The sequence below is a fragment of the Capricornis sumatraensis genome, chromosome 1, assembly GCF_032405125.1.
Source record: "Capricornis sumatraensis isolate serow.1 chromosome 1, serow.2, whole genome shotgun sequence".
In the NCBI taxonomy this organism is placed as follows: domain Eukaryota; kingdom Metazoa; phylum Chordata; class Mammalia; order Artiodactyla; family Bovidae; genus Capricornis; species Capricornis sumatraensis.
Window position 1 is genome coordinate 45,133,859 of NC_091069.1, and position 20,883 is coordinate 45,154,741.

The 20,883-nt window shown below is 35.3% G+C and overlaps 1 protein-coding gene across 8 annotated transcripts in view; it reads right to left on the reverse strand.

The window, feature by feature from the left end:
• EHBP1 (EH domain binding protein 1) overlaps positions 1 to 20,883 on the reverse strand; it is a 349,564-nt gene that overhangs the window by 1,147 nt on the left and 327,534 nt on the right. For all 8 annotated transcript variants that reach the window (XM_068989010.1, XM_068988993.1, XM_068988985.1 and 5 more), the window contains 3 exons: positions 7,615 to 7,714; positions 6,424 to 6,497; positions 78 to 192 (listed from right to left, as the gene is read on the reverse strand). In XM_068989010.1, coding sequence (XP_068845111.1) covers positions 78 to 192; positions 6,424 to 6,497; positions 7,615 to 7,714 — 289 coding nt within the window. The remainder of the gene's footprint in view (positions 1 to 77; positions 193 to 6,423; positions 6,498 to 7,614; positions 7,715 to 20,883) is intronic.

A 20,883-nucleotide genomic window follows, 5' to 3' on the forward strand; every position in this document is an offset into this window, starting at 1 on the left:
CTGCGGGGCCAGGGAGTGGCTGCCCTGGTCCACTGGAGACCTCTGGATAGAACTCCCCGACCCCACCACCCACTTACTGCTTCTCCTGCGCGTCCAAGTCCCTGACGAGCGCGTCGCGCTTGTCCACTAGGGCAACCAGTTCATCCAGCAGGAGTTGCTCGCGTCGCTTCTGGGCCTCGGTCTTCTGCCAGTCTGCAGAGGACAGGAGGCTCCTTACCCACCTTACCCTCCCCTTCCCGCCTTTTCCAGTTCCCTTTTATTTCTCTGCAAAACGTATCACAGACCCACTAGCTAGTAGTGTTTCACGGTAAGTTTCGCCGTCGTGGTGAGGATTTCACCCCTAAAACCCTACTTTCTTAGTATTTTCCGTAGATAAGAGACGGCTATGGCCGGGTTGAAGCCTTCACGAGACCAGGTGTGCGCCGGTGGCCAGCCGGAGGTGCGCACCTGATTTCAGCCAAAGTGGGGGAGGGAGAGCTGGAGGCCCAGAAGAGGTCAGCCTGAGGGTTGGTGGTGGGGGATGCGGGTAAATGAGGAGGCGGGAAGCAGAGATGGGCGATAAAATCCTCCTGAAAAGGCTAGAGAATCTGCCTGAGAACCTATCCTCCTCCCCCACCCCCAAGCTCACTCCATACAGCCCATTCTTCGCTAATTTCCTCTCCGCTCTATTTTAGCAGTTGGATGTATCTCACACTGGGCGCCATATGCTTCACAATAACTTTAAAAGTAGTGAATCGGCTAATTAGCATTTTTCTTTGAAGTAAAAAATAAATTTGCTCTGCAATATTACACTGCAGCTCTCGATCGCATCACAGCCAGTTTTCTTTTGGAGAGGTTTGCTGCGTGGCTTCAAATCAAAGCACTTTTGCAAAGGAAAAAATTACATACTTCTTTTTGAAACCCCGTGTTAAGGTTGGAAAATCCGATGGGCCGTGCTCTTTCCATGTGTAGGGGCAGTTTTTTGAAGATTTTAGGCCCCAATAATATATTTCCTAATCTTTGCTGGTCTGATAATTTCCTTAAGATGAGCAGCAGTTTCGTTTAATAAAAACAGGACCAAATCGAACATTTAAAGCACTTTTGAAACCAAAGCCAACTGCTCTCTGGCCAGACTGCAAGGGCTTGTAGCTGTCAATCAACCTCCAGTCTACCCCGCCCCCCTCATTAGGAAGGTAAACAATGAAAAGAAGAAGTAGATGATGAGGCAGATAGCCGAACAAATGAGGACCTAAAGGGAAACAGGACACCAGCTTGGGGGGGAAAAAAAAATACCCTGGCCACTGACTCCTGTAGCTCCCTCCCCCAGCAAATGCACTTTCCAAAAAACAGAGGAGTGCAATCCTTTCTGGTTTCTCTCTTCTCTCTCCATTGCCCTGGGCAATCATGTTAAAACTCACATGGCTGGTGCTTATTCAGATAAACCTAACAATGCACACCGCTGGTTACCATGTGAATCTTCACAAACCGCACAAGAATGTGCTGGTTCAAATCCCCCCGACCCCCTCCAAAGCAAAATTTATTCAAGACAGCAAACTGCTCAGCAGCTTTATGAAAGCAAATGGAGCTAGAGGGAATTCTATCTCGTATTTACAAATTAAAAATTAGATGCATCATCGTGCAATAAAGGTTAGAATAGCAGCAAAAAACTAGAATATTTTATCACTATTTCTATCACTATAAGCTCAAATACATACACACATATATATTAAACATGCTATATATTAATTATCCTCATTTGATACAAAACATCACACAAATAGGTACATTAAATGATTGGTCACATTACATTCTTATTTTAAAAAGAAGTGTTCAATTGCATAGAGAGAAATAAAGAAACTATTTCTACGGAAAGCTTTTTTCTGAATGTAAGAATTTAAAAAATAATAATGAAACACCAAAACTGAAGAAAAGCCATATCTATCACAATTTTATTCCTCAGATTTAAATGCAACTGAGGTCAGGAATGCTGGACAATTTTCTAATCTGGTTCTTATTCTTAATCAGTTTCATTCTACTACAGCAGATAAATTAATAGACTCTCCAGGTTGGAAAGATCTTAAAGGTCATCTGGTCTGATTTCAGGTAACTATAGTTCTAGAAGTATTAACTCTGAGAAAAACCTGCTAAATTTGAAAAAGATTTGTAACTAAATTTTATAATTATTAAGATTACCAACTTTGATAAATATTAATTTTTCCATTTCTGACCTCAAGAAATCATTCTAAGTTTAATTTATAATTCTTTACTTCCAAAACATTTTGATGAGCTTTAATACTGGGAAATAAAATTTCTCCACCATAAACTCAAGACATATAATTACATTGATAATTATGAAATTTTTTAAACTAAGAAAATAATTTTAGGGACACATAATCTTAATTAAATTATTCCTTCTCTATACTTGGTCAGCCACTTTTAAGGTTTTAATTAATAATTAGAAATATCAAGATTTATTTAATTTTTTTTAAAATAAGGTTTTAACAATATGGATAAGAAAGAAAATTTTGTATTTTTAGTCCCTTAAGTATTGAATAGTTTTAAAAATCTTAATCTTCTCCTAGCTCAATAATGACATTTCCCATAACTGTAACAAAAACATTTTTTAAGTTATGAATATTTAGGTAATTTTCATCATCTTACAAATTTAACTGGCATTAAATTTTAAATATTTCAGCATAAATTTATAGGATTTTTCACATTATATCTGTCATTACCACATTAATATCTATTTACAAATAATTAGTCAAATCGTGGGGAAAAAAAGCTATGTACAGTGAGTAGATTTTACACCAGCAAAACTACTTTTACTTTGGGTTTGCTTTCTCACAGGAGTAAATTTATACACAATGGTAATTTGGGAAGTTAAATTTTGATGAATTAAAAAAATTTAATAACATGTTTCAAACTGATCAAGATTCACACTTGTATAGTTAAGGCCTAAATTAAAAAAAAAATTTAAATCCCCCTTTTAATAGCTTCACCTAGACATAATGTCATGTTTTTGAAGCCTGAATGTAAGTTTATGTGTTACCTGTTATACATTTTAAGAAAGGATTACTCACCTATAACAGCTAGCCAGATGCACTGACTTTGGCTTGGACAGACTACAATGTGGGTTCTGATTAATTTAAAGATTCCAGTGTACTTTTGCTACAAAAGCCATATCCTCTCACAACAAATAGGATTAAGTTTTGATGCTGCATTTGAGCCAAAGTGTTGAAATAAAGAGATTCTGTTTATGTCTATCTGCACTGAGCTGTTTCGTTAATTCAAAAAACTCTTTTTTTATATATAGGGCCAATTATTCATTCCCTGATTCAGTTTATTTGCTGAAGTTGATAATTACCTTGGAAAAAAGGCAAAGAAATACCTATAAACACTTTAATAGAAAGGACCTAAAGTTCTTGTAGTAAACCTTCAACCTTGCCACTATAAATAAGCCTGGCACTTTGATGAAAATTAACACTAGTTTTGTAAAGAGCACATTGGGGGATTGCAGTCAAGTCTTATCTTTAGTTCCAGTCAACTAGCAATCCTGAAAGAGTTTGCATCATCATCAGAGCAGGCCATTTGATAGGATTCTACCGCTGTACCTAATCAATCTATGGAAGACTGTGGCTGTGCTGTGTAACAAAGCTAAAATAGATTTACAAATGGGGTTTTAGGGGATAAGCTCCTCCACAGGATTACATATTGATTTTAAATATAAAAAGCTTATCATATAAGCCATAACTACAAAAATAGTGAACCTATGCATAAATCCCTTTAGAAGAGCACCCACTTCAAACTCTAAGCCAAGAATAAATCAAGATGTACAAAATCCTAGAGAAGATCCATTTCTTGTGCAGAAAATGAACACACCACTTTCCAAAAGCCCACCCTAATGTGTGCAGAAATGAATTTATCTTTCCTGAGGGGGCATTAAATAATCTGGAACAAAAAAACTATAGGAAAGTATCTGAAAGATGTTTGTTAGCTTAAAGGATCCTGCAACTTAGCTCAGTAGAGTGAAACTCCTGCAATGAAAACACCTCAGGGGAAAAGAAAAAGGTAAAAAAAGGCCAAAGTGATTATGGATTCTCAGAAGAATGGATATATTGAATGTTATTATTATTATTTTGCTCTCAAACCAAGCTGTTAATATTTCTTTCATTGTGCTATGGCTATTAATATTCTGTGCTTTCTCCTGGTGAATGGTTTCACTAGCAGATTTATTTGGAAATATTTTAGTTTATTTATTATGAAAAACATCTCATGGCTACTAAGAAGAGATGGGAAAGAAAAGAGAAAGGAACTTTAAAACAAAGGAAAGCAAAACAAAACCAATCAGTGTTGCCTGTTCATGTGTTTTTCTGCAGTGATTTAATGCTCCAAAAGACTACTGAACTGCATGTGTGTCCATTCTAAGGGCTGGCTCAGAGGACACTGTCTTCAAAGAACTGATAATCATGATGACCAGTATTTCTCTAGGACAGCCCAAGCCACATATTGCCCAGGCTAGAGGGGCAGGCCTTTCTCTGAGAAAGTGTCTTTATTTGTAATCAACAGGCTGTTTCTTTCCTCAAGCCTCTTTTTCCTGTCAACCAATAACAGAAACTGGCTGAGAGATTTAAGGCACAATCAGATATGGGACAATAGCATTAATTAAAAAGTAAAACAGAACAAATCCTCAAAAAAGTAATAATTGCATTAAAGGTGTCTGAAAAGAAAAACATTCTTTTTTTCCCTCTTCTTCAAAAATACTTTCTACTGTTCTTCCATGTGTACAAGAGGATCAGGCAGAAAATTTTTAGATTATTTAATTAAGACTGAAGGTCTACTACATAGGGATAGGTTGCCAATGAAACTGGGGTGTTTTATACGTATCATGGTCCTCCTTAAAGATGGTACTATATGGTAATAATAGTGGTTTGGGGATAGAAGCAGGATTTGCCTTAAAAGTCAACTGTATTGCATCAAGCTGCATCTTAGGGATGATTTAACTTACTATATATGACAGAGTAAATTTTTAAAAATTGTAATATTCTGTATTGAGCATAATGAATTTATAAAGAATAAACTATAAGAGTTATACATACATTATACATACTATGTACACATATATTTTATATTATACATATAAATATCATATAAATAGAATTTGCTATAACTACTTTTCAAATGACTGTTATGCTTTCCAATCTCTTTTAAAGATTATAACCATGACAACAAAAATTATATCAAGAGGAAAAACACCATTTAGTATATTTGTGCATTTTATTTCAATGGCAAGTTTCACGGAACTTCTTAAATAATTTTGACAAATTTTATAGTCATTAGTGGTATAATTTGACAGCCGCTTGAAGAAAATTAGTTATCTGAAGCCTTTTAAATAAAGTAAATCTAATTTCTAAATTAGGATATACAAATGTCATATTTATCAAATGATATTAGGAATATAAAAGTAAAAATGAAGTTTGTGTAAATGTAGAAGATAGTATTTAGATAAACAGCATGTGTTTTATTTAATAACAATATTAATTAAACTATTTTAAAAATATATGGTTTCATTTGACTTTCTCTTACAAACTTAAATTTCTAGTTTCTGAACTAATTATAATTGACTTCTTATAGATCAGGTACCTTATCAGGTGAAGAAAGAAATTACCATGGACAGTCAGTGGGTTAAGAGGTCAATATAGAATAGGAAAATCAATTTGCATTGATTAGACAAAAGGTCCATTTTACAGAGCCCAAAGGATTAGCTCTTAAGCAGACATCTTTGAACTATAAGACATTTTCAACTAAGAGGTATAAGGAGAACAGCATTCTAAAGTACCAAAGAATTTTAAAAAATAACTATATATAATAAATGTCATAGTTAAGCCAGCTGATGTTTATTGATATTATGAACCATACTTAGGATTACTAAATATGTTATTCATTTAAAAGTTTATATAATGTGTGAAAGTATTGAATTTATCTCATATGCCTGAATCTTTGCTTGACTATTTACTTAATAAGAGTTGGAATCTTAAGAACTATAGTAGACTGGACAGTGACATATTTATATGGACATCAGTTAAATATTAAGGTAAAATTTAGAACCTGAATGTGAAAAATCAAAATGATAAATCTTTCTCAAACCTCTGCAGTGGAAGCAACTTTAACTTACACATAAAATGCAATCATTTAAATACTTATATTTTCTATTTAATGGACTTTTAAGCTTACAATTTTATGTTTAAGAGTAAACCAAATGATCTGAATTAGGGTCTTAAGGTTTTACATGACTAATGGTTTCTGAATCTAAGACATTTATTTGGAACTCCTGTAGTTCCTAGTCAGACCACACCTAGTGAGACCGAAGTATATTACACTCTTTAAAAAATCTCTTTGACAACTGACACTTTACACACCTCACTGGGCCATGGCATGTCTTACCTTCAATGGCTAGCATTGCCCGCAATTCCCGATTCAGCAGCTCATACCTTCGTTCTAAATCGTGTTCTTTTTCCCTAGGCAAGTTACAAAAGTTCATCAATATGCTAATTACTAAATCATTAAACACTTAAAAAAAACCTTTAGGTTACATTGATTTTAGGACTCATAACTGACTTTTCTCTTTAACTTTAAGCTACTCAAAACAAATGATACACAAACCTAAAATCTTCCTCAGGTTGAATACTTACTAGTGGTATTATTTTTCTCCTTCAATTTTGAGTTGTACAAAAGTATATTTTAATCTGTGGATAAGTAATCTCATTCTTCAATGCTTCTTGTCTTAAGTGCCAGGTGTAAAGCTATTTCATAAAATATTTTTCGTAACTGTCAATAAACACCTTTTAGTCTAGAACTCCATGTGAAAAGAGTACAAGAAACGCAAAAGTATTAGCAGTACAAATTTAATATAGAGACAAAAAAATCAGGATAAATTAAGTTCTGCACTTCATAATTCTTTCATTAAGTTAAGGCATTGCAGAAATGACAAAAATAGAGGCTTTCACTAAAATAAAATGTAAACCTGTTTCTTCCCGCACTAGGCGGCATAATATAAGAATACTGCTAGTGAGAAAAAGGGACAAGCATTAAGTCCTTCACTAAATGCTAAAGACTTGAGAATGCTTACATTTGGTTTAGTCTCCATTTTACTGTAATTCTTGGAGTCATAAAAGATCACTTCTGTGTAAATTATTAATCTTTTATCCTAAAATTTAGGGTAACATTATCTGTAGAATACAAAGGTACTTTTGTCCTTATTAAGCATTATTTAATTTTTAACTGAAAATTTGATGTTAAATAAACTTCAGTTTTATTTCTTTTTCTCCTTAATATAAACCAAACATCCTTTTTTGTGCAAAAGTGATTTCTTAAGCCCGAAAATTATTTACATTACTTGGTTTTCAGTATAATAAATACATTTTTTCAGTATCTAATACTCTATTTTAAAATTCTTACTCTTCAAATAAAAAATGGTTATTATATAGCATTTTAAATTTTATTTTTATGTAAAATATAATCTCTAAAGAAAGAAAAACACTAAGCCTAATAAATATGAAATCCCAAGAAAGACAATGATAGAAAGTCTAAGATTTCTCAATGTTGTAGTAAAAACAAGCAGTGATAAGTACTTACAGGAGAGAGAGCTGGTTCATTCTTCTTATTAAGGCATTTTTCTTATTAACTAACATAAACCACTCCTGCATCATAGCTTCTTCTTCTTCTGTGTTCCTTCCTATAATTTAAGAAGAGTTACTGTTTTTTCTATTTTACAAGCCAAATAATAGTTCAGCACAAGTCTTGTGTTTTTTTTAACATGAAACATATTTTAGCTAACCCAACAGTACAAATTAAACTGTCTATAACAGTTTATATATAAGATTAAGGTCTGAAAAAAGGAATCAATATTTAGAAATTCATAAACCAGTCTCTAAAGGAGGTATTATTCAGCATGTATATTTCAGTCCCCTGAACATATCTACAGATCATACTAATGTACATTAAAAAAAAAAAGTGTTCCAACTTTTAAATCCTCCCCAGAGGTTGATTTGTTATTATATTTCAATGAGGAACTCAGGAAGCTAACAGACATATGGTCATGATAAAAATAAATTAATTAATTAAAAAGCACATTAAAAAATCATTATGAGAATTACAAGACTAGCAGGAAAATCAAAGAAGTCAAGAGATTTTGTGAGAGCTTCCACCTGTAATGACTTGCTTTTTTTCTTATTTTCCTCCCCAAAAGTAAACTAAAGATATATACATGCATATACATTTTCAGAACTCATCATCCCTAATAGGATAAACATTTGCAAATTATTTTAAATATATTGTAAATGACCAGGTTACAAAAATACTTACATCTATCTGTGAAAAAAGAACATAATAATCTTCAGTAAATGAGAAAACATTTGAGCAGAGAGATGACTTTAAATGTCAGGTTATTAATTTACTGATTACACATTTAAAATTCATTTTCCCTAATATTCATTCCATCATCTATACTACACCTCCCCTCAAAAAGATTATAATATATAGTGTATATTTGGTATTATTCATATAGAAGTAGGCCACAATCATACTTGAGAAAAATATTAATACCCCACCTTCTTCCTTCAAACTGCCTTCAAATTGTACCCAGTCAAATTTATTCTTTGACTTTGTTTTCTTCTGTATTTCATCCATGATTGGTTTATTGTTTTGCTAGGCCATTATTTAATACTTCAGACCAATTTCTAGATAGATTTATAGGGTTAACTTAAATATCTAACAAAAAAATTAAATATCCCAGGCTAAGACTAAATATCCTAGTCAATTTCCTAAATTTTATTTTCTTCTTTAGATATTTTCTTTTAACTGTCAAACACACTACCAGTCCATTAAAAAATATTCAAGCAATACAGAAACATAATTGAGTTAAAAGTCAAGTCCTCTTCCACCAACCCCACCCTCTCTAATTTGCCTATCTACCTCCCTTCTCCAGAAGTACTATTACAGTTTAGCATATCTTCTTCCAGACCACATAGGTAGCTATGTCTAACCCACACAGGTATATACCATGTCTGGACACAAACAGGTTTTTTTCCTTAACATAAGGGCCCTTGGTCTGTTGTTGCCATGCTGTTCAAAGATCTACTTCATTCTTGTAATATTTGTATAAATTATGGATGTTACATAATTAACTATTTCCACATTAATAGAAATTTGAAGAAAGTTTCAGAATGAAAATAGAATATAAAGAGCTGATCTGTGTGCAAGATTAAACATGTATTTCAGAGCATCCCTGTAAAACAGATGTCTGTTTTTCATTATTAGGGAAAAGAGTGAGAGATACGTGCTTTCATTAAATTAAAGTCCGTTAAACTTTATGATATGAAGCAGACCTGGGATAGATTCTTTTAGAGTATGAACAAAAGTCTTTATTGTTTTACAGCATTTTTAATCTCTCTTTTAGGGTAACTGGTTTTGTATTCACTTTGGACCATGTGATGTCTTGACACTGGTCATGTGATATAGGCTGCGATAGGCACAAATCCCTGGGTAGCAACAAAAGAAGAAAGAGTAAAAAGAAAAAGCTGAGAAAAAGCTTGCAATTTGGAAAAAGGCCAATTGTACCCTGGTGAAGGCCTTTTTGATCAGCGAAATGACACATGTGTGCAATATTAATAGGTGCTGTTTTTATGATATTTTGTTTTCTGATTAAAGACTTAATTTTTGTGTTCATAACCTCAGTGGTTTCTAAAAATATACCAATATTAAAACTTCATTTTGAATTTAACCTAAACCTGTAATTCAGGCTTTCAGGCAATAATACTAGAAGCATCTAGCCTTCTCTTAAATTAGCATCATTTTCTTCAATGGAAGACTGCTTCCTTGAGAACAACAATATTGATGTGGTACTACTGTGTTGTTTTCAGTTTAACTCATGCCTATGATTTCTAGATAAAAATAAAAGATGCACCTTCCCTAATTATTAGGAAATGAGGAGAGTCTCATGTTTCAAAAGGGAATAAGCCAAACAATAACACATATTTAAAGATATATTATTCAGTGCTACCTAGATTATATAAATTAACTGAAAAACATATTTGAGGTTAAATCATCACTAACTCCTTATCTGAGATAGTACACAACGATGGAAATCTATACTTAGCCTAGTAATAAAAAAATTAAATTTTCTTCTAATACATCATCATACTATTGTTTTTAGGGATTTAAAATTTTTTAAATTTAAAAAGCTTTTAAAAGCCAGTAAGTTGAACCATTACAAATTAATCCTGACTTTAATAACTGGTTAAAGACCCCTTTAGCTTTATAAGTAACAAAAAATATTAAAGCCTGTGATCACAGTGAGCTTTTCTCATTTCTCCTCCAACCATTTGTTATTTAATCCAATACTAGTAATCCAATTTGTCCATCAGACTTTTAAAGGGCAGAATGCAACTTCCTCAGCTTAGACACTTTTCAAAGTACAATATATTTTTCAAATGAATGCTGGATGTTTCATTTTTCCCAACTGTTCCTAGCTCTAATGCATGAGGAAAAAAAAGAACAAGATGAACATTGTTCATACTGATTAAGTAAGAGCTCATTAAAGAGCTGTCAGTGCGGTACTTTGAATATGCATGAAGCATATAATCAGATCTAGTACCGTCACTAGAGGAGAATACGGTAAGTACAAAGGATTGATTTAATTACTTAGAGTGGGCTGTGGTGGTAAAGCAGTCTTGTTAGTGCAAAAAGAAAAAGAGGTTGTATTCTGGCACTGTTAGAAAAAAGGCAGTTTTAGCTTCTGCCACAATACATAATCTCAGAATAAAGCATTTTACATTGTAGCTTAAAATGAAGATTATCATTATTTTATAAAATGCCATAAATCATTTTATCTTGTTTAAACTCACCAAGTTAATTATCTTGCTTTCAAAATTATCTTTAATTTGTAATCACAACTGCATTTTTATCACCTTATTTTTATCAGCCAAAGCTGAAATTTAAATATTTTTTTCAGTTTCATGAATTGAAAAATTCAAGATCTATACTACTGAAGACCATTTTGAAACTTAAAAAATGACAAAATTCTACAGTTCAGTACAGTTACTAAACTGTGAAAGCATGGCTGGGTTGTTATACTATATTTTAAAGCAGAGTGCCTCATGTGTATTATAAATATACTATCAATAAAATATCACCTTAACATTTTAAAGTATTGACTAATTAATACTGTCTCTGGTAATTTTTTTCTCCTTTATTTCCTTAAAAAATTCTGGTTTTTATTCTGCCTCCTGGAATGTAACATCTTTCTGACATCACAATCTCTTATTGTCAGTTTTCTCTTTTTAATTATGATAGCCAGAGTATGATTTATAAAAATTACTAAATAATGAAGCATAATAATAGTAGGAAAAGTCACATGTAAATATGACTTCAAATAATTCTTCCTATCACATAGTTAACAAAACCTACTTAATACAAAGCAGAATAATACAGCACTACATGTAGTACAAATACTCAATAAAATGTTAGTTAACATCTGCCTTCATATGCCATCTCCTCCCTCCCAAAATGATTAAAAGATTTAATTCCACTTAAAAATTCATTCCTTCACCCAGGAATGTGTATATAGTTCTCAGTTGCTTTTTCAAAAGCAGCATTTTCAATATAAATTTTAAAATGAACAAAAGGAAAATGATGGTAAAACCTTAAAATTATGAATTATATTTTTAAAACTGTCTACTAGTTAAATTTTCCCAATTAATTTTTCACCATAAGCTTATTATCTATTTAGAAAGATATATTTGCAGACAATGAATTCTTATATAAATGCAAAATAAGGAAAAACACGATTTTAACTGAACAGAAGATTAATTCAACAGAAGAAAATGAAAACATAAAGATGAAAGTGCTGTTGAACATACATACAAATTCACAGTTTTCTATCATGAAAACATTAAAGAATGCTGAAATCTTGCCATAGCTCCATAGTGGAGATGGCTGACTAGTGATCACATGTGGCCCTTAAAGGACACAATGTAGCAAAGCCAAATCAAACATTAAAAACAAAAAAGTTGCCATTACTAATTATCCCTATGTTATGATTACCTGAGTATGATGACCTCTGAAAGATTTAATATATTACAATAGAGATACACATGAATGTGTCCAACTAACTGGTACCAGAGAAACATTTCAATAACAAAGGAGATAAAGTCTGGTAGATTTACTTAATGAATGAGAGAGATTAATTTACTACAGTTATACAGGGACATGGATACACGAACTCCAAAGCCAATATTACTATAGGACTCCAGTGTCCTAGTTTAGAAAATATTTTAAACTTAGGAAATAGAGCTTTATTATGAAAATAAATTTTACTATGTAAGCAAACAGTTGATAAATGTTTCTACACTAAGAATATCCTCAAACAGCAATCAACATAAATGAAGAACCATAATCCTTATTGATGTCTTCAGCAGCAATTGTCTTAAAACAATTTGCTCAGCTTGATATATTTATTGTAGTATTAATAATATAAACTTTGGTGAAAATCTTGTCTTTTGTTGAAGTAAAATAAAAACTAATACATTCTCTCAAACACATCTTTTATTTGCTAATTTGATAAAACGAGTGTGAGGAGAGATTCAGGGCAATCTCTCGCTACAGATAAGTTTGACAGACTTCTATGCACCTACCTATGCAGGAGAAGGTATAGACAAGTACACCGAATCTCTTCTATCATAGACTTATACAAAAGAAAAAGCTACTTCTAGAGTCCAGAAATTAATAACAATCTTCTTGTGCCAAGTTCTTGGTAGACTCTGAATAGCTCTGATATGCCAAAAATCAGTGCTCAATTTCTCAAAAGGTAAATTAAGCACATACTTAAGATAGTAAAAAAGGTAAACTAAAAGCATGAAAACAATCATCATGGAAAAATTTATAATTGATAAAATTATTTGTATTTATTTACATTTTAGTATTTTTTTAAAATTACATGTGGGATGGAGTTGCTTCCATAATTTCAGTGAGTCCATTCTGAAGGAGATCAGCCCTGGGATTTCTTTGGAAGGAATGATGCTAAAGCTGAAACTCCAGTACTTTGGCCACCTCATGCGAAGAGTTGACTCATTGGAAAACACTCTGATGCTGGGAGGGATTGGGGGCAGGAGGAGAAGGGGACCACCGAGGATGAGATGGCTGGATGGCATCACCGACTCAATGGACATGAGTTTGAGTGAACTCCGGGAGTTGGTGATGGACAGGGAGGCCTGGGGTTCTGCGATTCATGGGGTTGCAAAGAGTCAGATACAACTGAGCAACTGAACTGAACTGAAGAGCCTTTAAAAGTATTAGCATGACCCACATTTCAGATAAAGCATGACTATCTTGACTATCAACAAATATGCACTAGGCTAAATTCAAAACACTTCCCTGGTGGCCTAGATGGTAAAGACTCTGCCTGCAATATGAGGAAATCTGCAATGTGGTTCAATCCCTGGGTTGGGAAGATCCCCTGGAGGAGGAAATGGCAACCCACTCCAGTATTCTTGCCTGGAGAATTCCATGGACAGAGGAGCCTGGCAGGCTAAAGTTCACGAGGTTGCAAAGAGTCGGACACAAATGACTGAGTGACTAACACTTTCACTTTCAAAACACTCAAAACAGAGCTTGGAAACTATATTTATTTTTCAATGTGCATTTAACATATTCTGTAAAATCACAAAAAATACAGTGAGTCACTTTTATATACATCATTCAACCAAATAGACTACTGTCTATTTGGAGATCAACTAGGCATCCTCCAATAAGAGAAAAACTTTAACTGTGAGACACACTTACAGAAAGATAGCTTCCCCTGCTATATCTCCCCTCTCTTGAAGCCCCCACCTTTGTTTGGCCTGCGCCTAGCAGTCTCTTTACCTCCTCCCTCTCCTAGAGCCTTCGTGCAGTCATGTCATAGAAATGACTTAAAGAGTGGTCCTAGAAGTGACAAGGATGTTAATGTTAAAGATGAGCATGAAGAGTTGAATAAAATTATTTCTGGAAAAGTGGAAGTGAAACAAACAATACTTCAATTTTTTCATTAAAAAATTGTTTTTAAAATTTTTATCATTTGGCTGCACTGCTTGGTAAGTGGGATCCCAGTTCCTCAATCTGGGATCAAACCTGCACCCCCTGCACTGGAAGTGCAGATTCTTAACCACTGGGCCACAGAGGAAGTCCCAACATTATTTCTAGATGCATTTTAAGATGTGATTTTAAATACATATGTAGGGGCTTCCTTGGTAGCTCAGCGGTAAAGAATCTGCCTGCCAATGCAGGAGACACAAGTTCCATCCCTGATCTGGGAAGATCCCACATACTGTGGAGCAGCTAAGTCCATATGCCACAACTTTTGAGCCTATGCTGTAGAGACTGGGAACCACAACAACTGAGCCCATGTGTCCCAACTACTGAAGTGTGTGCACTGCAGAGCCCACAAAAAGAGGAACCACCGCAATAAGAAACCCCTGCACCACAACTAGAGAGTAGCTTCTGCTTGCCACAACAGAGAAGAGCTCACGCAGCAACAAAGACCCAGCACAGCCATAAATAAATAAATTATAAAAAATAAATAGATATGCATATATAGATAAATGTTGTAAGAGATATTATTAAAGTTTTATATATTCAAGTAAGTCAAATCTCTGGGGGAGACCTTCTCACTGGGAGGTTCATCTTTTTTAAGGTTATTTGGACATATATATATATATATATATATATAGATTTTTTTTTTTACAATACTGTATTGGTTTTGCCATACATTGACATGAATCCACCACAGGTGTACATGAGTTCCCAATCCTGAAACCCCCTCCCACCACCCTCCCCATATCATCTCTCTGGGTCATCCCAGTGCACCAGCCCCAAGCATCCTGTATCCTGTATTGAACCTAGGCTGGCGATTCGTTTCTTACATGATAGTATACATGTTTCAATGCCATTCTCCCAAGTCATCCCACCCTCTCCCTCTCCCAGAGAGTCCAAAAGTCTGTTCTATACATCTGTGTCTCTTTTGCTGTCTTGCATACAGGTTATCATTACCATCTTTCTAAATTCCATATATGTGTGTTAGTATACTGTATTGGTGTTTTTCTTTCTGGCTTACTTCACTCTGTATAATCGGCTCCAGTTTCATCCACCTCATTAGAACTGATTCCAATGTATTCTTTTTAATGGCTGAGTAATACTCCATTGTGTATTTGTACCACAGCTTTCTTATCCATTCATCTGCTGATGGACATCTAGGTTGCTTCCATGTCCTGGCTATTATAAACAGTGCTGCGATGAACATTGGGGTACATGTGTCTTTCAATTCTGGTTTCCTTGGTGTGTATGCCCAGCAGTGGGATTGCTGGGTCATAAGGCAGTTCTATTTCTGGACATTTGGTTTTTTATGGAGTGGTATGGGAACTCAATCCATGATTTAAGAACTTTATGGAAAAGCACTTGACCCATCAATAAAGATGAACTTTATTAATAGAATAAAGACTTCTTATAGATTGTAGACTACCTTTATGAATGCTTACTTACATTAATCCAGAGAAACTCCCGTGGATAAGAATATAAATTCTGGTAGGGCTAAGTATACTTTATAAATGTATACCATCTATAGTTTCTCTGGCTGGTTAGGTCTGTTATTCTGAATAAGATGCAAAGAAGATAAACATTGAATTTGTATCCCAAGTAGCTTTTCTTCCAGTTCAGTTTTAAAAAAAAAAATGACTTGGAGTCCCTTGATCTTAGACTAATTAATCTCTTCAAACCTCAGTCTCCCTCTCTATAAGCATAATCACATTACTTACCTCATGGTTGATGGAGGAATTAAATGAGAAAATCCATGTGAAGTCCTTAGCACAGTGCCCAAGACTAAAAATGCTAGCTGTGATGACGATGAGGAAGAGGATGATAAAGGCAAGGCAGCACTGAGCTGACAATTGGAGATAGAAAGATGACCAAGGTATGGTCCCTACCTTCAAAAGGGTATATAGTCTAGTATGGAGACAGACACATAATCAGGGAGAGCTGGAATGAGGATGAATTTTTAAACATCTCCGTGGACACAAATTATATTTTAAACATTCATAAGTCATAAGAAAGTCCATAGTTAGTATAATTAGTATGTCATTGGTCCTAAGTGAGATAGGTGAAAAACGTGAGTGAATCAGTACAAACTCATCTCTGCAGCTGGAAAAACAACAGTGAATGCCCTTTTGGGTCTGCAGTGTTACAGCTGCATACAAGACCGTCATAGCTATGGTGATACAGTAATGTGGCTATGCTCCAGGAAATGACAGTCTAGTTATTTGCAATGGATTTTAGAAATTCAAGAACAAAGTAGATCATGAAATACTACTTAATAATCAAAAGTGAAAGTTGTTAAGTTTTAAGATTGAAAATTATAGATTAATAGGATACACCTAAAAGTTTACTAGTTATTAAAACAGGACAAAAAACAATTTGAAGTACAAATTAATATAAATTTAATAAAAGAAATCCCCTAACAAGAAAAACCAAATGTTTATAGAGCAAAAAAGCTTCAGAGACAGTGAGTTTTCATCATTTTTATAGGAAGAGATTTTGATCTTAAAAACATAGCATTGTTAAATCAGCTTATGAAATTGGCAGTATCAATAAAAAAGATGATTTACTAAATGCCAGGTAAGAATGAGATTTGATTCTGTTGAATGTGTGGAAAATATATTCAATGTTTAAAATATAGAAGGACAAATCAGGTAGATATGCTCCAAATAGCTTTTAATAGAGTTTTTCTCAAGATGTATTATGCAGCCTATCAGCTAGTCTTTTAGGTAACCCCATGTTGCGTAGTCCTGAAATGTCCTTAAAAAAATCATAGCAGGGTGTCATCAGAGCCTCCAGTTTTCAATAAGGGATGACGAGTTCAACCTCTAACATGATACATGCACAGTAACTTCTTCTCTACACCTTGTTTGATCATGCTTGGGTTCAGGTAATCAAGCAACACTGGGGTATATCCTTCCTTATGGACCTTCTTAAAAACCTTTATTCAGTGAGGGAGAGCTAAAGGGATTAGGCCTATCCCCTCCTAGCCTACGTCCACATTTATTCTTTAGACAGAGATGCCTAATGAAAAACAGGACACTACAGAGCCATCTCTAGCAGTCCTGTAACCTGCACAGGGATTCAACAATTACATGACACTTCAAATCAAATGTAACAAATGGTGTTTTTCAACACCAGACCTGGTGACTACTTTGAGTTTCAGCATTATACTACCTCATCTAATGCCCTTCAGCCTTCCCAGTGGAGCCATTCTCTTCACAAAGAAAGAGACACTTATGATAGACTTGTGTCCACAGTGATGCTTCCTGAAGCCTTGGAAAGAAAAGTGTCTCAAGGATGCTCTATGTCATGTATCTCCCTCACCAGATGACTGACAACCAATAACCTTCTCATAGGCTGGGGATAATAATCATAATGATGATTATGATAATAGCATCAAATATTTAACAAGGTTATATTAATATAACTTACCTAAAGTAATAGAGCTAGTTAGTGGAGGAACTTAGGTCTCAAATCCAGGCAGTTTGTTTTGTGAACCACTGTTCTCAGCCACTCTACTTGACACTCATAGGTAAACAGTCTAATCAGAATAGGCCTTTTATTTAGAATTCAGGCCAACCCTGACAAGTCTTCAGAATGACTCTGATATGCAAAGCAGAAAAAACAAAACAAAACCCCCAAACAAAAAGCAAACCTTTAAACCTCTGACAAACAAACAAGTTCACCCATTAGTAGAGGGTATTTTGTTTATTCTTCCTGTGTAGGTCACTGAGACTTGACAATGACCTCAGAGCAGTCATTGAGGAGTGTCAAGGGGATTCAGCTTTTCTTCCTATGCAAATATGTCCATACGATCCCTGATTTATAGGTTGGTATATGAGAAACGCTGGGCTGGAAGAAGCACAAGCTGGAATCAAGATTGCCAGGAGAAATATCAATAACCTCAGATATGCAGATGACACCACCCTTATGGCAGAAAGTGAAGAGGAGCTAAAGAGCCTCTTGATGAAAGCGAAAGAGAAGAGTGAAAAGCTTGGCTTAAAGGTCAACATTCAGAACACTAAGATCATGGCATCTGGTCCCATCACTTCATAGGAAGCAGACGGGAAACACTGGAAGCAGTGTCAGACTTTATTTTTTTGGGCTCCAAAATCACTGCAGATGGTGATTGCAGCCACAAAATTAAAAGGTCGCTTACTCCGTGGAAGGAACGTTATGACCAACCTAGATAGCATATTCAAAAGCAGAGACATTACTTTGTCAACAAAGGTCCATCTAGTCAAGGCTATGGTTTTTCCTGTGGTCATGTGTGGATGCAAGAGTTGGACTGTGAAGAAAGCTGAGCGCTGAAGAATTGATGCTTTTGAACTGTGGTGTTGGAGAAGACTCTTGAGAGTCCCTTGGACTGCAAGGAGATCCAACCAGTCCATTCTAAAAGAGATCGGTCCTGGGTGTTTATTGGAAGGACTGATGCTAAAGCTGAGACTCCAATACTTTGGCCACCTCATGCAAAGAGTTGACTCATTTGAAAAGACTCTGATGTTGGGAGGGATTGAGGGCAGGAGGAGAAGGGGACGACAGAGGATGAGATGGCTGGATGGCATCACCGACTCAATGCACATGAGTCTGAGTGAACTCCGGGAGTTGGTGATGGACAGGGAGGCCTGGGGTGCTGTGATTTACGGGGTCGCAAAGAGTCGGACATGACTGAGCGACTGAACTAAACTGAACTGATATGATGTCTTCAAGAAACAGGGGTTCCCAGGGATAGACCCATGTACCTTCTTGGGCAACTACAAACTACTCTGATTTCATTTGAGCCTTTGAGACATCCTTCAATGGAAATGGCCAGACAAGAATACTCTGCCTACCACTAGATTATCAGGATGCATTCCAATTCCAGCTCTGCTCTTTAAGACCTGTGGAAATTTGGGTAAATTACTTAAGATCCCTGCGCCTAGTTTCCTCATTTGTAAAGTGGAAATAATAAACCTACTTCATAGGATTCTGTTAAGATTAAGTGAGTTAATAAAGTACTTAGAACAGTGCCTGAACGTGAACGTGAAGTCGTTCAGTCGTGTCCAACTCTTTGCGACCCCACGGACTGTAGCCCTCCAGGCTCCTCTGTCCATGGGATGTTCCAGGCAATAGTACTGGAGTGGATTGCCATTTCCTTCTCCAGGGGATCTTCCTGACCCAGGGAATGAACCCGGGTCTCCCTCATTGTAGACAGATGCTTAACTGCTGAGCCACCAGGGAATGCTATATATAGTAGTATAATGGTGGTTGCTATACTCTCTCTCTCCACACACACACACACAACAGTAGGGATTCACATTCTTCAAGCTTCAGGATCTTCCCTGACTATCTAACATACCTATGATTATTGACTGGAGTAAGGCATGGTGATTTTTCCTGGCAGAGTCTCACAGTTTTTCTGACTGCCTGTGCAATCAGATAGGCCTACTCACAGATGTAAACATACTGGGGAAATTGGTGCAAGTCTTAAGATGGTCCATTGAGCATGACATGTCTAATGTCTTTAATAATCTATTTTACTGGACCAATCAACCAAACTGCATCCTATCACCATTCCATATTTTTCACTCCCCTTAAGTATGGAAGCCTATCAACTACCCATTATTCATTTTTCTTTTCTTAAAAGAGCTACTCAAATGCAAATTCTCCAGGAAACAGTCCCCTTTACAAGGTTACATATGCTCTGTTAAGTCTATCCCCAAAGTTCTCTTGCTAATAGCAGTTCCTTCAGTCAGAAATTCAGAGAAAATAAAAATCTAACATGTGACTCAGAATCTCTGGACTTACCAAAGATAAAATCATTTCAGATTTCTCAATTTTAAGGACATGTTCAATTTACCCTTTATCATGATACACATTTTAAAATAGCCTTCATTTATTTTTGGGCTGTGCCATGTGGCTTATGGGATTTAGCTCCCCAACCAGGGATTGAACCTCGGCCCTTAGCAGTGAGAGCACAGAGTCCTAACCACTGGTCTGCCAGGGAATTCCTTAGATACCCATTAGACTGAAGAACATCACGTTCCCCAATGCTCCCTCTCAGATTCTTAAATAAATCTTATATGAGCCAAGCTCTAGCAGCCACTTATATGTCCTTCTGTTGTGTTGTATATCCTTTCTCTTTGCTTCAAAGCTGTGCTATGTGCTTAGTTGCTCAGTTGTGTCCGACTCTTTGCGACCCTGAGGACTGTAGGCCACGAGGCTCCTCTGTCCATGGGGATTTTCCAGGAAAGAATACTTAAGTGGGTTGCCATGCCCTCCACCATGGGATCTTTCCAACCAGGGACTGAACCCACATCTCCCACACTGCACGCAGATTCTTTACTGTCTGAGTCATCAGGGAAGCCCAAGAATACTGAAGTGGGTAACCTATCCCTTCTCCAGGGGATTTTTCAACCTAGGAATCAAACTGGGGTCTCCTGCATTGCAGGTGGGTTCTTTACCAGCTGAGCTACCAGGGAAGCTACAGCTCATTTAAAAAAGGTCAGACCAATCACATCGAAAACACAATCTACATTCCCACCCAAAATCATGGTCAATTCCAAATCTATTTAGCTCTTATGATGTGTCTGTTAGTATTATATATTTCAAAATTTAGCAAAACTGCTACTTAGTCTACATTGACAATTTTGCAATGTTCAGTATAATTTTCTTTAGACTTTTACTTAGATTCAAAATAAGCAGCATTTTAAAAACAAACAGTATTAACAGTTTTAAATTTTGGGCTCTCTTTCATTTTATCCTCATGAGGAATTAAAATTTTTATGACTATTTTGATTA